Genomic DNA, 14,607 nt, shown 5'->3' with positions numbered 1-14,607 from the left:
AGAGTATGTATACTTGGGTTATCTATCAATGAGGATTCAAGCGAGCGAGACTGGAGTTTTTGCTGGAGACGAATGTGCCTTTAATAGAGCGAGCGATGGGAAGCGCATACCATTTGGGTGGAGTAGATACATATCAGCGGGGGAAAAGACCATGTAGCGGACAATCAATATTACTCGATACCTAAGTATATCCCTGTGTATCGTTTATTCTGGTGTTTTTGGTAGTTGTTATTGATCGCTGAGACAATATGTGATACCCTGCAGTAGCGTCACTCCAAGATCTGCACTGCAACGTTCTAGAAGTTCTCGCATCGTCGCCACAATTTTTAGCCTTGATAGCGCAATTTTGCACGCCCAGAGGAAATAATTGAGCACCAGAATCAGTTCCCTTTTGCACTAACTCGACTATTTTTTAAATCCGATCACCTGATAGGACAAGTCTCCCCGTACTGCACCTACCGGGAGTTTAACGGGATTCAACGGCCATTCTCTTCTGTTGATGCCGAGTCAGCGCCGGCTTGTGGCGGCAAAAGTTTGGTTGCCGACGCCGGAAGGCTTATCAGGGTCATCATCTTTTTTCACGGCGGGTTGAGTTTCGGTGAACTATTTGTCTCTTTCTTGGTTACCGTCTTCCATATTTGGTTCCTATCATCATTTCTACTGAAACAACATGGCCACGGGTGACTCCGAGGCCGCTTCGGCCAAGGCCCCGAAGCGAATCCTCTTCATCGACGCCTACGACTCCTTCACCAACAACATCGTCTCCCTGCTGAGGACCATCCTCGGCGCCCAAGTCTTTGTCGTGAGGATTGATCTATCGATTGTTGAAAAGACGGGGGACCATGAGGAGGCGACGCCTACCAGGTGGACAGAGGCTGAGTTTGTCGATAACCTCGCTCAGTTTGACGCTGTTGTTTGTGGGCCTGGTCCGGGTTCGCCGCTTAACCCGGATGACGTCGGGGCTTTTAACTTGCTATGGAAATTGCCTGAGGAGTTGCAGGTGCCGGTGCTGGGCATCTGTCTTGGATTTCAGAGTCTTGTTGCGGCACACGGCGGTGCCGTTCGTCGGTTGAAGAGGGGTCTGCATGGCATGGTGAGGGAGATTGAGCATCGCGATGACCCCTCGGGAGATATCTTCCAGGGTGTTCCGTCCTTCAAGGCGACGCTGTATCACAGCCTGTGTGCAGACATTGGACAGGATGATGCAGAGTGGCAGCACGAGGACCGATGGAAGCCTTCGACGTCGGCGCCGCAGCTGGTTCCCCTGGCGTGGACGATGGAGACTCGCGAGGATGGTCGAAAGGAGCGCATCCTCGAGGCCGTGAGACATGTCACCAAGCCCATCTGGGGCCTGCAGTATCACCCAGAGTCAGTTTGCACTGAGAATGCTGCAAAGGGCGTGCTTGTCAACTGGTTCCATGCGGCACTGCAGTGGAACAAGGTCCATGGACGACGGACTCAAGGGCCGCTGTTGGAAATTCAGACCTTGTCGCCACCGAACCATCTCGAGTCTGTAGCTGCGCATAGGGTGAGGTCGAGGGAGGGCTGGTGGTCAAGGTCTGAAACGACTTCGCTGAGGGATTATGGGAGAGACTGCGAGTATACACACCGTGTGTTGCCTCTGCCACAGGGTGTTGGTGTTCCCGAGATCGTCGAGATGCTTGGTCTAGCAAGGGGTGAGTCTGTTATCCTCGACTCATCAAGCTCCAAGAACGGAGATGCTCTCGCCGTGAGCAGCATCGTGGCCCTCGAAGTGGAAACAGCTCTACGACTCGAGCACAGCGTATCCGACAACCACGTCACGGTTCGACTCCCCGGAACAGCTGGAGGCGAGGACCAAATCGAGAGAGTCGACCTTGAGGACGGCACAGTCAATGTGTGGGAGGTCATCTCGGACTTTTGGGAGGCGAGGAGCCACCCTCCCAACTCTGACAGGTCTAGCTCGGCGTTTAAGGGTGGGTTTATGGGTTTCATCACTTATGAGATGGGATTGTATGGGCTGGAGAAGAAGTTGGTGTCGGGAGATAGGGGTCACAAGAGACCGGATATCTGCTTGGCGTGGGTAACGAAGAGCATTGTCTTGGATCATCGAGCTGGTGTTGCTTATATCCAGCACTTGAAGACGCGAGGTTCGGACGATACATGGCTTGAAGCTACGACAAGCAAGATCAAGACTTCAGGGGTTTGGGAGGACTCGGCATCGAATTCTCGCAACGGCATCAACGGATACACCAATGGCAACTCTGTCCAGATGAGAAACGACAGGCTCAAGATCACCACACCACAGCGCGACAGATACGAAGAACAGGTCCGGGTTTGTCAAGACTTTATCGCAGCGGGTGACTCTTATGAGCTTTGTCTCACTTCGCAGACGACCATGGCGAGACCGAGAGTGCGACATATGAATGGAGGAGGATACGAAGAGGGAAGCCCCTGGAAAATCTACCAGACGCTACGGAAACGACAACCAGCACCTTTCGGCTCTTTCATCCGCCTCGGCGGCGCAACCATGTTGAGCTGCTCCCCTGAACGCTTCCTCCGGCACGACAGCAATGGGTTGTGCTCAATGCGACCCATGAAGGGCACCGTCCGCAAGTCAGAGGCTGTCTCGACGCTGGCGCAGGCCGAGAAGATCCTCCACGTGCCTAAGGAGGTGGCCGAGAACCTCATGATTGTCGATCTCGTCCGACACGATCTACACGGTGTCTGCGGTGTTGGCAACGTCACTGTTCCGGATTTGATGAAGGTGGAGGAGTATGCGACTGTATTCCAGATGATAACGGTTGTCAACGGCCAACTTCCTCGTCAAGGCCACAAGACAGACGGTGCTCGACGCAGCAGCTTGACTTCTCACTGCCCGTATACGGGTCTTGATGCGTTGGCTGCGGCTCTTCCGCCTGGAAGCATGACGGGAGCGCCCAAGAAGCGCAGCTGCGAGATTCTGCAAGTCATTGAAGGTCACCAGGAGCGAAGCTTATACTCGGGTGTTGTTGGATACATGGACATCACAGGCGCTGGAGACTGGAGCGTGACGATCCGTACCATGTTTCGCTGGGATGATGAAGAAGCTCCCCCTGAGGAGGGTGAGACGGAACCAAGAGAGGTTTGGCGGATTGGAGCCGGCGGTGCAGTGACGATCCTAAGCACGCCTGAGGGAGAGAGGGACGAGATGTTTACCAAGCTCGCTGGTCCTCTCGGTGTGTTCCGAGACGCGGCCTAGATTATCAGTTGGAAAGGGTGGCTATTTGGGATTTACCCTTGATTCAAGGGGAGGAGGGCTTTTGATATTGGCATTGACTTGGACATGATACCTCAACGTACACATCCACGGAGTTTTTTAGGGATTCGGATTTTCAACAGCATTAGACAAAGAGACGACGCAAGCAACGGGGATATGGGAATAGCAACCGGAACAGCAAAAGAAAAAAAGAGACATATATATCATGGTAACAAGAACGTCTACCATTGACCATAAACTAAAAGAACCTCCACCCCTGTTTGTCATCGCCCTGAGACCCGGAAATTTCACCCATCAATCATGGATAATCTTGACACCGTCACGTTGTAAGAACCCGCTGAATGCCAAAAAAGTTAAGGTCATCTTCCCCTTTCTCTCTCTCTTCCTTTGATCGTACACGCCATGTACAGGCGATTATCCTCCTCTTTGCCCTGCCACGCTTGCTTTCCCCAGGCTTTGGAATTGGGGGCGTCAAATGATGTTCTCGCGCGGTTTGCGCATCTAGAAGTCTTGCTCCTCGTGGAAGAACATGCCGAAGCTGATGATGGTGCCGTAGATGAGTAGACCTCCGACTACGGACATGATCATGGCCTGAATCTCGATGAGGCCAGAGTGCGCGAGGACAACGGGTAGGGCTGGGTGAGGTTAGCAATCACAAAACATGCATTCCTCGACTGCTGACAGGCGCAGCAATCTCAGCTGACAAAGGGACATCTCGACATACCAATTCCCATGACTACAAAGAAACCCGTGAAGAAGCGTCCGAGATCTTGAACAGCGGCGCCGGAGCTCTCGACAAAGTCGTCCGGGTTGGCGCAGTGACCGCAGATCCAGTTGGGGATGGGAGCGATGACATAGGTGGCGACGACGAAGAGAGGGTAGTAGACCTTCCAGAGGGCGCACGAGAGGATGACGAGGAGGAATCCGACGGCTAGGACGAAGGAGAGAGCGATGATGGTCTTGAGGCCGGCGGTCGGCATCTTGGGCGAGTTTGGAGGGGGTTGTTGAGTGTGGTTTCGGCGATGTCGGCGATGGGAATGGTGCTTCCCCGCGGGGAAAGAGAAGGAGGAACAGTCGAAGCGAGAGGTGAGGAGAGGTTTGTTTAACCTGGGATTGAGAGATTATCCGCACGCGACACGAGAGAGCGACGTTGGCGGAGGGTGAGTTTGCGCGGCTGGACAAGGCAGATTCCAAGGATGGGTGATGCTATCGCAGAGCAGCTGTCAAGTCGACAGGTACGTACTCGGCACGCGCCAGGTGACGCACCTACCTAAACCAGAGCCGCAGCCAGCGGGCGGCTGGGGTGCGTCAGCGCCGGAGAAACCATCTTCCGGAGACCCAAGCCTCGTCTCAAGTGGGAAAGCGGTGAGGATGCATCCCCTGGTCAGCAAAGTCCAGGATTGGCGCGCGGCTGGATCATGTGGGTCCTTTCCCGGTCGAGGACCAGAAAAAAAAGATTGAGGTCGGTTTTTTTTTCTACCAAGGCCCCGCTGTCCAATCTTTTGTCTCCTCTACTACATCTTCTCGTCTCTTTTGACAGAGAACGACAGCTCGAGATATCGACTCCTTCACGGGTACGAGACCGGATTGCACGTCTGTGCTGCAAAGACCTTTAGTCGGAAAGTCCTCGGGTCGTGAGGACCTGCAAACCCATCGCTACAATGGCCTCCGACGAGATTATCTGGCAGATCATCAACCAGCAGTTCTGCTCCTTCAAGCTAAAGTATGGACACCTGGCCTCCCATTGAGGCTCTCATAGATATCAAGAATGAAAGCGCGGCCAATGCTGACCATCTACAGAACCGAAAAGAAGCAAAACTTCTGCCGCAACGAGCACAACGTCACTGGCCTCTGCAATCGCCAGTCATGCCCGCTCGCAAACTCGCGCTACGCCACGGTGCGCCAGCACCCGACCAAGCAGACCCTGTACCTCTACATGAAGACGATTGAGCGTGCGCACCTGCCGTCCAAGATGTGGGAGCGCATCAAGCTGTCCAACAACTACAACAAGGCCCTCGAGCAGATCGACCAGCGCCTCATCTACTGGCCCAAGTTTCTCATTCACAAGTGCAAGCAGCGTCTCACCCGCTTGACACAGGTGCAGATCCGCATGCGACGCATCGCCGCCGAGGAGGAGCGCCTGGGTGAGAAGCTCGTGCCCAAGCTGGCACCCAAGGTCAAGCACCGTGAACAAGCCCGAGAGCGCAAGGCCGAGGCGGCTGCCAAGCTGGAACGCACCATTGAGCGCGAGCTGGTTGAGCGTCTGCGACAGGGTGCTTACGGTGATCAGCCTCTCAACGTCAGCGAGGACATTTGGAAGAAGGTTCTCAACGCCATGGAGCGTGATGGTGAGGGTCAGCGTGATAAGGACTTGGACAAGGGTCTCACCGAGAATGGTGAGGAGGTTGAGTGGAGCAGCGAAGAGGAGGAGGAGGACAACCTCGAGAACCAGGTCGAGTACGTGTCGGATCTCGATGAGAGTGAAGAGGAGCTCGCCGACCTCGAGGACTGGCTCGGCAGCGACGACGATGACGAGGAGGATGATGATGATGATGACGACGACAGCGAAGAGTCCGAGACAGAAAAGGCCGGCAACAAGCGAAAGCGCGGACGGGCCATCAAGATGAAGAACAAGCGGCCCAAGCAGGAGGAGAAGGAGAAGCTCACCCTTACCAACGAGCTGGCGTGGTGATTGAGTGTCATCTGAAAAGTGAAGCCTCGGCGTTTGAGGAGTTTGCGTTTTCTAAAAGAAAAAAAGGGGACGAGGAAGGAATACTTTTTTTTTACTTTGTTATTCTCCTCGTGGGATATACATGCTTTTTTTTAAACTGCTGAGCCGGGGTAATTGGGTCAGGCCAGCATTTGAATACCAGACAGATTGCCATTTGATCTTTGTTCTACGTAGGAACTGTGATGTGAAGTCCTATTGAGGCTGATTTTGTCTGTCCAGGACTATCAGTCCTACCCTACACTAACAGGGATGTCACTTGCGCCGCAGTGCGTTTTAGCTCAGGCAGCTATGAAACCCAGCCCACCCACCCAGCTCCCCTGTAAACGTCACCGGTTCACCGTCCCTCCATTCGTCTCTCTCCCCTCTTTAAACCTCCAAGCGCAGTCCTTTCAACCATCTACTCTACAATTCCGTCTCTTGACTTCTACACTCGCAATAACAGCAGCTGGCTGCAGATTCAACACACTGCGCCAGAGAGATACCGTCATATTCGACCCATAAGCCCAACGGCGACCCAATCTAGCCGCTGGGCATCGAGACCGTTGGCCCCTTGGCTTACTCCGAACCAAACTCTCACGAGACCGAAACGAACACAACACATACGGTTGAGACGATCCCATAGACCACAGCAATGGCCTCCTGGTACTCCAACCTCGTCCAAAAGACGTCGTCCCAGATCTCGTCCATCCGCCAGAACCTCCTCTCAGGCGACGCAGACGGCGACACCGAAGACGACACCCATGTCTGCCGCGTCCTCCGCGGCTACTACGCCGAAAAAGGTCGTCCCCTCCCCGCCTGGCTTCCCCCGGATCCCAAGGCTCCCCAGCAGCAGGCGCCGCAGCCCATGCTCGTCAACAACCCGGGCGCAGGCGCGAGGTACGGAGGCCTGGGACCCGCGCCGCAGCCCGCCGGCGGGTTGAGCAGTCTGTGGGATAACGGCCCCGCGCAGCAACAGCAGCAGGCGCCGCAGAGTCTGAGGGCTGGAGGGGGAAGAACACCTGCTGCGCTTCAACCTGGAGGTGGGGATATACAGCGCAGGCCGCTGCCGGGTCAGAGGGGTGCTAGCTACCAGACCGGAGGGAGACCAGAGGTTGCGAGCGTGCCGCCTGCGGGTGCTGGTGGGGGTGGATCTGCGCAGGAGAGGTTGAAGCAGAGGTTTTGGGGAGGGTCGAGGACGACGAGTCCTTCTTCGCAGACTGGGAATCAGGGACCGTTCCAGCCTCCTGCTGGAGGAGGAGGAGGTGGAGGTGGAAACTATGAGGATCGATTTGCGCCGGGTGGAATGTATGATCAAGGGGGAAGTGGTGGAGGTGGAGGTGGAGGAGCAGCGTACACAGGAGCGAATGCGCCGTGGTCGGATGGTGGAAATGACTTTGGAGGTGGAAGGTCTGGAGGGTTGAGGAGAGGAGGATTACCAAGTGGACCGAGGGGGTACAGATGAAGGGTCATCTAAGCAAGGAGAGGAGCGAGGGGACGCATCTGCGTTATCCAGTTGGATATTCGAGATGTGCGTCTGTTTTTTTTACCCACAGCATAGAATGGCGTCAAGCCTGGTAATAATGGAGTTTGTCTTTCAAGTGATTCTACGTTGATATCAAATGAGGGTAAAAGGCTATTCGTATTCATATCCCGAGTAGTAGAGGGCAATAAAGGCAGCCCTATCAACAACTATATCCTCAACTCCATGCGACGGAATAAAAAAAAAGTACAGACCCAACGCCGTTGTTAAAATACAGAGTCAAAACCTCAACAAGACTCTTTCATTTCTGACCGGCCCCTTATTTTGCCGGCATCCCATCTCCCTTCTGCGCCACCGTCTTCCTAGGGAGTACCTCTACGTTCTTGCTCAGCAGCTTGCGCAGCTCAGGGGTAATGACCTTTTGCTGTGGTGCAGGCGATGCGGGCTCAGGGGCTTTGCCTTTACCGGGTGACTTGGCATCTGTTGATGGCCCAGAGTTTGTCGTAGTCGAAGAGGTCGATGAGCTCTGTTGAGTGACACGGGGTGCAGGGAAGTTGCCCTTCTTGTCAATCGCCTCAACAAGCCTCTGAAACCTCTTGAACAAGGCCTCGGCGCGGATAAGAGTCGACTCAAGGTCGATTGTGTTGGAGAGTTCATTGACTAAAGACGTCAGCTTTTGATATATAATAAGTAAGAAAAGGGGAAGTGACATACCGTACTTGAGCACCTCGTCAAAGTGCTTTAGGTGCTCCATGATGACATCTCGGTGCCTCTCCAAGATGGCCAGCGCCACAAACAGATGAAAGTTGGCGCTCAAGTAATCCGTCCACAAGCCTTCCCACAGCCGCAGCACATCAAGCCAAACAAACTCGCGCTTGTACCAGACCAGGATCATGCGGAAGAAGAAGAAAAAGTTGGTGCTGTCGGCGCTCTGCAAGTGGTTCCAGAGCGTTGGATCCATGAACTGGACGAGCTGATCCAGCGTCAAGAGTTGACTGCGCATACCAGACTGGTCTCGTAGAAAGTTGCGCTCCATACGCTCCATGAACTTTTGGAAGCCCCAAAAGGCAACGGCATCGTCCTGGATCACGGCGTAGATGGGCGCCAGAAGATCCGACATACCCTGGACGTATCCGAGATCCTTGTTGTACTCATTATAAGTGAGTAGCATCTCCTTCATCTGCTCGAGATGGACATTGGTGCCTACTTCGGCAAAAGGCGACGAGGGATCAGGATGGGGAATATCCTCGCCCATAAAGATGGGCACGTTGCGGTCTGTTCGGTGAACATCCTTCTCTGTGGACAAAATGTAAGTATAATCACTAGGGGAGAAGGGTTGAGAGATGGGGAGCAACTTACCAATCCGCCCCTTTTGCTCGCGCCACCACTCGCCCGTCTCTCCTTCGCCTCCATCGCCATCAAGCCTCTCCCACCATGAGAGCTTGAGCTTATAGTATTGATCTCGGAGAGAGGCTATCTGAGCCTTCCTCTCATCCGAGGTGCTGTACCACTCATAAACTCCCAGCAAGAAGAGCCAGGCTTCCTTTCGAACGCCATCCTCGGCATCCAGGCCACCATGGAAGACGCGCTCCTTTACCTCGTCAATCGTAATAGACAGTCGACCTGTCTGGGGGTCGAAGAAGGTGTTCCACTCCTTCATGGTGACTGTTTTCCGGCGTTCCTCAAGCGACAAGCTGCTCGCACCCTCTAGCAACTCAAATTCACCAACATCCGTATCCTCGAGCTCCATCACATCATGAGCGGACCATATCCTTTGTCTTCGATCGCGGTCGCTCTGCTCCTGAATTCCCATAGCCCAACGAGCCAAGTAGATTCTAGCGCTGTCAAACTCATCCTGGAGGGTCTGGACTTCAGGGTTCTTGAGCAGCCGCCTGACCTGTGGCGGCAGGTTCGGGTTGTCGACGAAATCCTGGGCTGCCCTTCGCGTGAACGTGGTGACTTTACTAAACTTCTCCATAATGTTCCAGCCAGTCTCTTTCACAAACTTGACGAACGGATCCATTTGTGCGTCTCGGTTTGACGGCCCTCCAGGACCACGGTGCTGCATGCCAAAGCTATCCTGGCGACCGATTTGCGTGGCGCTCGAAGTGAGCTTGGAACCAAAGGCTTCACTATCCTCCTTTGAAGGCTCAATCAAGTAGATGTTGGGTTCAGCACCAGAGCGCTCAATCTTGACGTAACGACGTAACCACCGGACAACCTCATCGCCACCCCAGAACATCTCACCATGTTCGCCAAATGGGTCGAAAGTATCTCGAGCGAGCTTCTTCTTTTGTAGGATGGTGCTCTGGCACTCATTGTCGTGAAAGAACAGGGCAGGAAAGCTGTCGCCCGCGCGGGAGTTGATGATGACGGATCCATACCACCAACCAAGACTCGGAGGCCGAACGAGAAGCGAATAGATGGCGCTCACGGGGATCGCAAAGGCATATCCGCCAACGGACCCGACGTGGCTTGTGACGGTCGGGGGAGGAGGCACAAGGTACGACTGCTTCGGGGGCGAGTTGCCGTCGCACAGATCGACCTTGACGTAGATGCTGGCCGAATCGCCGAGAGAGGACTCGGGGACCCAGGCGAGGAGCAGGTCGGACGAGGCGATGGAATTCGTTTCGTAGGAGGAAGATGAGGAGGGGCGCTCGTCGCGGTGATGGCCTCGCTGTTGAAGAAGAGCGATGTAGCCGGGGATGTTATCCTTTGCGGATGGAGTCGGATGTACGTAAACCTGCCGTGGTCAGTCTTTGTTCCAGGGTTCGGATGAGCGCAACAGCTCGTCGCAGGGCCTCATACCTTGCTCTTGGAGAATAGAAGCTTCACGCCCCTGCCAGTCTCAGCATGCGTGATGGTATTGTATTCGCCCTCCTCGTCATCGCTCAAGGCATAGAAGCTATTGGACGGTGACGCAGATCGCGGTGGCGGGGCATCAGCCGCCTTTGAGTCCTGCTGCGACATGATGCTTGTGTTCTTCTCTCAGCTGAATGTAGAGGCGAGAGGAAATCTTTCAAGATGAACCTTCAAAGTGAAGGCCACCTGTGAAGTAAAATACAAGGTTGAAAAGTGACGACAAGGCTTGGGGTGGCATGTGAGCGAAGCGAATGGACCCAAGGCATGAGCGACGGGAACTTGCTCCTTCCAAAATAGATGACGGATGACGACGTGCCCCGCCACGCGGGAACGTATGGCGGGGCTCGTCTGTTAGGAGAATACCTGGAGCGCACGCTGTGGCACAGCGATCTCAGTGGGGAGACAGGTACTCGGGCGCCTGGAGGCTAGCAGGGGTCATGTGGCTGACAGCGAGGCGGTCTTTAGCCTGGGGGAGGGAGCTCATGTACCGCTGCTGCGGTCATTGGTGGAGAGAGACATTGGGGAAGCGAGCGTCGTCACGCGGCGTATGAACGAGGCGTGAATGGCTTCATCGACCACGTATGGGGATACGTATGCTTCCACGTCAACGCGACTGAGCTGTTATGCTTACCAAGTGGTTTATCTAGATTGGGTTCTTTTAACGAGGAACTAGGGTTGTTCGTCTGGTTCCTAGGCTAGTTCAAGAATACCGAGAGCTGTCAAACAGAGTTTTGCAGATTGGGAACCTGATATCTGAAAAGTACTCAACACATACAGTAGTCCCATAGTTGAAAGTCTATCTTGCATGAACTATTTCCTTTGCGTCGCCCTAGTTGTTGGGTAGTTCCAATGGCCCTTGTCAGCCGTTTCCTGTCAGCCCTGTCAGGCTGTCAATAGGCTATTTACCCATGGTCGATCGACGGTAAAAGCTGACAACTCCACATTTCGTCCAGACGTCACTAGAAACTAGAATCAAGAAGTGAACTTGTCCCCTTATGGGGTTATTATTATTTCGTGTAAACTAGGATACTAGCTATATTCAATAAGTCGTGTGGTATGTAAACATGTTCGCCGTGAGCTCGTCTATCACCCATCTACGGCGTTGCAGGAATTATCGACAGACTCCGAATATTGATACGCCGTTGTCGCCGAGCAAGGCCTTTTTCGCCATTCCCGAGGCGTCCTTGCGTTTATTGAACTCCGTGCGTAGTAAAACAGGACTCGTGCCAGAGCCCGATGTGAAAGAGAATCAAAATATGCACAGCTCTCTGAACCGTGAAAATCAATGAGAAGTGGCTTCTGTGAAAACAAGGCATGGGCTCGTTCTTGGTTTGATTCTTGAACGCTCAAACATCCTGGGCCAATAGACCGGCTTGGAACTCTGACTCAACAGCCGTTTCAGGGTCGGTGTAGTTGACGGGCTTGTGGATTCGAAGATGCCAAAGGAAATAATCCTCAAGGATGCAAAAGTTGAGCAGGAAGCCGTTGCAGTTCCAGGCGATTCCGCAGACAATAGCGCCAGCTACAGCATCGAGGATGAAGTGGTTGGCGGTCGCGACGATGGCGGTCAAAATCAGGGCGGGATATGACATGCCCATGACGACAATGGCGATCCTCTTCCACGAGTTGGGACGGAGGCCAGTGATGGGGATGGTGGCGATGGTGAGGCCGATGAGGAGGGAGTAACCGAAATGCAGCGAGGGCATAGCAGCTGAGTACTGTTAGTAACTCTAGATCAACGGCATAAATCCGGGGTCATAACTCACCATACTGGTTGCAGAATTTGTTAGTGGTCCATACACTGCTCTCACCAGTGCCACTGTGAACCGAATCCACGAAACCAAAGCTCTTGGCCTCGGCAGCATCAGACCCCTTGTAGTCAGGATCGCTCAGCAGGCGAGGAGGCATACAAGGCCAGCTGGTGAAGATGATGAAGGCAATGAGGTTGCACATGGCCATAGTACGTCGACGAGCCTCATAGAGAGCAGGACCAGCTGCAACATTGTCGGCACGGGCACTGACACGGCGCTTGCGAGTGGTGGTGAAGTAGTACAGCATAACCAGGAAGAAGATGGTACCGGGGATATGGATGAAAGAGTAGATGCGGTTGATCCAGTGGAGGATAGCAGGGCGCGCGAGGAACCACTTCTGGATATCCACCTCCCAGAATATGTGTAGGCTTTGCTCGAGGTGGATGAGCTGCAGGGCGTGCTTTCGGGCAACATTGACGGTGCCCTCGACGAGTGTCAAGGCTGTGATGGCGCGACCGACTTGGTACACAAAGTAGATGAGGAACCAGTACCAGGCTTCGGCGAGGAAGGGAAACTTTTTCAGGACACGGCTCAGCAGACGGTCCTCAAAGACGAGTGTATTCGGTGTCGACACGATGCGCTTGAAGCCAAATACTTGGAGCTTGCGGCGGCGAAGTGTCGGCTGCTCGTCGGGGTCGATGCTGGGAGAGCGCGAACCGCTCCAGCCGCTCATGAGGCTATCGGTCGAGTCTCGCTTCTGAAAGTCATCGGAGCGCTTGCGACCGGCGTCCTTGGGCCAGCTAGACTTTGTGAGTCTGAACCTGTAGTCCTTGTTGCGGTTGAAGTAGGCGCCCCCGAAGAGGAGGGTTACCACTATGAGTGGCTCGAGGAACGAACCGACTCCCATGACGGCGGGGGGTATTGGTACGGTATGGGAGAGCGTCAAAGTTGGGATCGATGATGGGCGGCTTATACGATGTTGTCACGATGAGGGAGGGTTCGATTCAAGACCTTAACACCTTGGACAAGACCCGATATGTCGCTAAAGGGAATGGAACAAGAGAGAGAGAGAGATAATTAGAGATAGAATGGAAGAATTATTACAGATATGGGTGTCAACGACAAAACAACAAATAAGCTGGCCCGCCGGCGGGTTTTGATAGCGGAGGATTAAGAGCTGTAGCTGTAGAGGGGGGGAAAGGGACCTTGGAGACTGGGGTGAAACCAGGGCAAGTGGGTCAGCAAGTTCTCGCCGCCCGCGGAGGATCATTAAGAAGAGAGATGAATGGGGGAGAAGGAGACAAGTCAGTCTCGTCCGGGTGTCTCGGCCTCTGGAGGCACTTGGCACAAGGTTCGAGATGGGTTACCTGCCCGAGCATCTACAGCACAAGACAAGCCAAGCACACGACCACTTACACCACTCGGCACTATCCCTGTCCAAGGCAGGGAACATGCATGGGGATAGGGAACAAGCCGGGGTGGGGTGGTCAAGCTCCGGTACCCTATCAGAGGACATGTTACAGGGGGCGTGATCACTGATGGTGCACTTTCAGTGCTCTCGCGTTGTGGCTGCAGGCGCCTAGACGTTGGGCTGCAAGCGGCGGCACGGCATCATGGACTTTTTGGCGGTGGCTGGATAAAGAAGAGTAAAACTTCGACCGCTTGTTTTGTCTGAGACTTGAATTCTGTACTACAAGAGAGGAACTATCCCTGCCCGCAATGGGAAATCTTGCCATGTTTCGGCCCCAAAGCCAAAAAAGAATGGTGACGTCGACATGAACCTGATATGGTGTTGTCTCTACCACATCATCTGACGATGTACAGAGAGAAGACGCGGGGGACATTCTCCTGTGACAGCTCCTTAACAAGGCCCCCAATGCATAAGATTTTTATTATCGTGACCCGCTATATCAGTTCCGCGGCTGCCGATTCACAAACAAGAAGCTGCTGCTGCTGCCTCGGTCAGCGGGGTCGCGGACTTGATGCCACCCCGGGAACATATCAGACGCCGTCTTGTACACCCCGACCCCCGACCTCCGGGCCTTCCGGGCAGGTCTTGGAAAAGCCCACAAAATGGTCCCTGACAAAACAGAGCAAGAAAAAAACAAAGTTAAGATGTGTCGTTCTCCCCGTCTTCGCGTGCTCGGCGTCTACAGAAACGCCGATCAAACGGAATTTGCCATGTGGATTTTAATGGAGATGCTTTGAAGAGATCGTGAAGCTCCAGTTTTTGCTCCCGTATATCCTGAGTGTAATTACCGTAGAGCCCGTTGCATACCAGCCCTGCCACGATCTCTCGGTCTTACCACACATCCTTTCTTTTATTGCCGAGACCATCAACTCTTGTAATCAGATTGTGAGAGCATGCCATAAGCTGAGTTATCACCATCACCGCCTCTTGGCGGACCATGACGAAGCAATGCGTTGTCACGCTACAACACTCCGTCCCTCCGATTACAACCTTGAGGGGGGGAGGGTACATACTACCGTGCGCTTGTAGGAAAGTGATCGACGTCATGTCCATCGCTGTCGGAGCTATCTAAACTGCCGCGCGGGACGTGTTGCT

General features: G+C 54.0%; 6 protein-coding genes across 6 annotated transcripts; 3 read left to right on the top strand and 3 right to left on the bottom strand.

Annotated features, from left to right (window-relative positions):
• Nucleotides 1-670: 670 nt before the first annotated feature.
• Nucleotides 671-3,220, top strand: NCS57_01160100 (Aminodeoxychorismate synthase; the record flags this gene model as incomplete). The annotated part of the gene is made up of 1 exon (XM_053061310.1): nt 671-3,220. One exon carries the CDS (start codon nt 671-673, stop codon nt 3,218-3,220), a length of 2,550 nt encoding a protein of 849 aa, XP_052909696.1.
• A 519-nt stretch (nt 3,221-3,739) lies between these two features.
• NCS57_01160000 (uncharacterized protein) lies at nt 3,740-4,218 on the bottom strand (the record flags this gene model as incomplete). The annotated part of the gene is made up of 2 exons (XM_053061309.1): nt 3,740-3,873; nt 3,963-4,218. 2 exons carry the CDS (start codon nt 4,216-4,218, stop codon nt 3,740-3,742), a joined length of 390 nt encoding a protein of 129 aa, XP_052909695.1.
• Nucleotides 4,219-4,899: 681 nt separating this feature from the next.
• NCS57_01159900 (Protein MAK16) lies at nt 4,900-5,930 on the top strand (the record flags this gene model as incomplete). Its single annotated transcript, XM_053061308.1, has 2 exons — nt 4,900-4,961; nt 5,039-5,930. The coding sequence occupies 2 exons, from the start codon at nt 4,900-4,902 to the stop codon at nt 5,928-5,930; spliced, it is 954 nt and encodes a 317-aa protein (XP_052909694.1).
• A 670-nt stretch (nt 5,931-6,600) lies between these two features.
• On the top strand, nt 6,601-7,410 carry NCS57_01159800 (Mso1-Sec1-bdg domain-containing protein; the record flags this gene model as incomplete). Its single annotated transcript, XM_053061307.1, has 1 exon — nt 6,601-7,410. The coding sequence occupies one exon, from the start codon at nt 6,601-6,603 to the stop codon at nt 7,408-7,410; it is 810 nt and encodes a 269-aa protein (XP_052909693.1).
• A 337-nt stretch (nt 7,411-7,747) lies between these two features.
• NCS57_01159700 (Rab-GAP TBC domain-containing protein) lies at nt 7,748-10,398 on the bottom strand (the record flags this gene model as incomplete). The annotated part of the gene is made up of 4 exons (XM_053061306.1): nt 7,748-8,088; nt 8,143-8,724; nt 8,788-10,171; nt 10,237-10,398. 4 exons carry the CDS (start codon nt 10,396-10,398, stop codon nt 7,748-7,750), a joined length of 2,469 nt encoding a protein of 822 aa, XP_052909692.1.
• Nucleotides 10,399-11,636: 1,238 nt separating this feature from the next.
• On the bottom strand, nt 11,637-12,948 carry NCS57_01159600 (PAP2-3 domain-containing protein; the record flags this gene model as incomplete). The annotated part of the gene is made up of 2 exons (XM_053061305.1): nt 11,637-12,001; nt 12,057-12,948. 2 exons carry the CDS (start codon nt 12,946-12,948, stop codon nt 11,637-11,639), a joined length of 1,257 nt encoding a protein of 418 aa, XP_052909691.1.
• Nucleotides 12,949-14,607: the final 1,659 nt, after the last annotated feature.

The sequence above is a fragment of the Fusarium keratoplasticum genome, chromosome 9 (genome assembly GCF_025433545.1).
Source record: "Fusarium keratoplasticum isolate Fu6.1 chromosome 9, whole genome shotgun sequence".
NCBI classification, from domain to species: Eukaryota; Fungi; Ascomycota; class Sordariomycetes; order Hypocreales; family Nectriaceae; genus Fusarium; species Fusarium keratoplasticum.
This window is presented reverse-complemented; position numbering and strand designations above follow the sequence as displayed.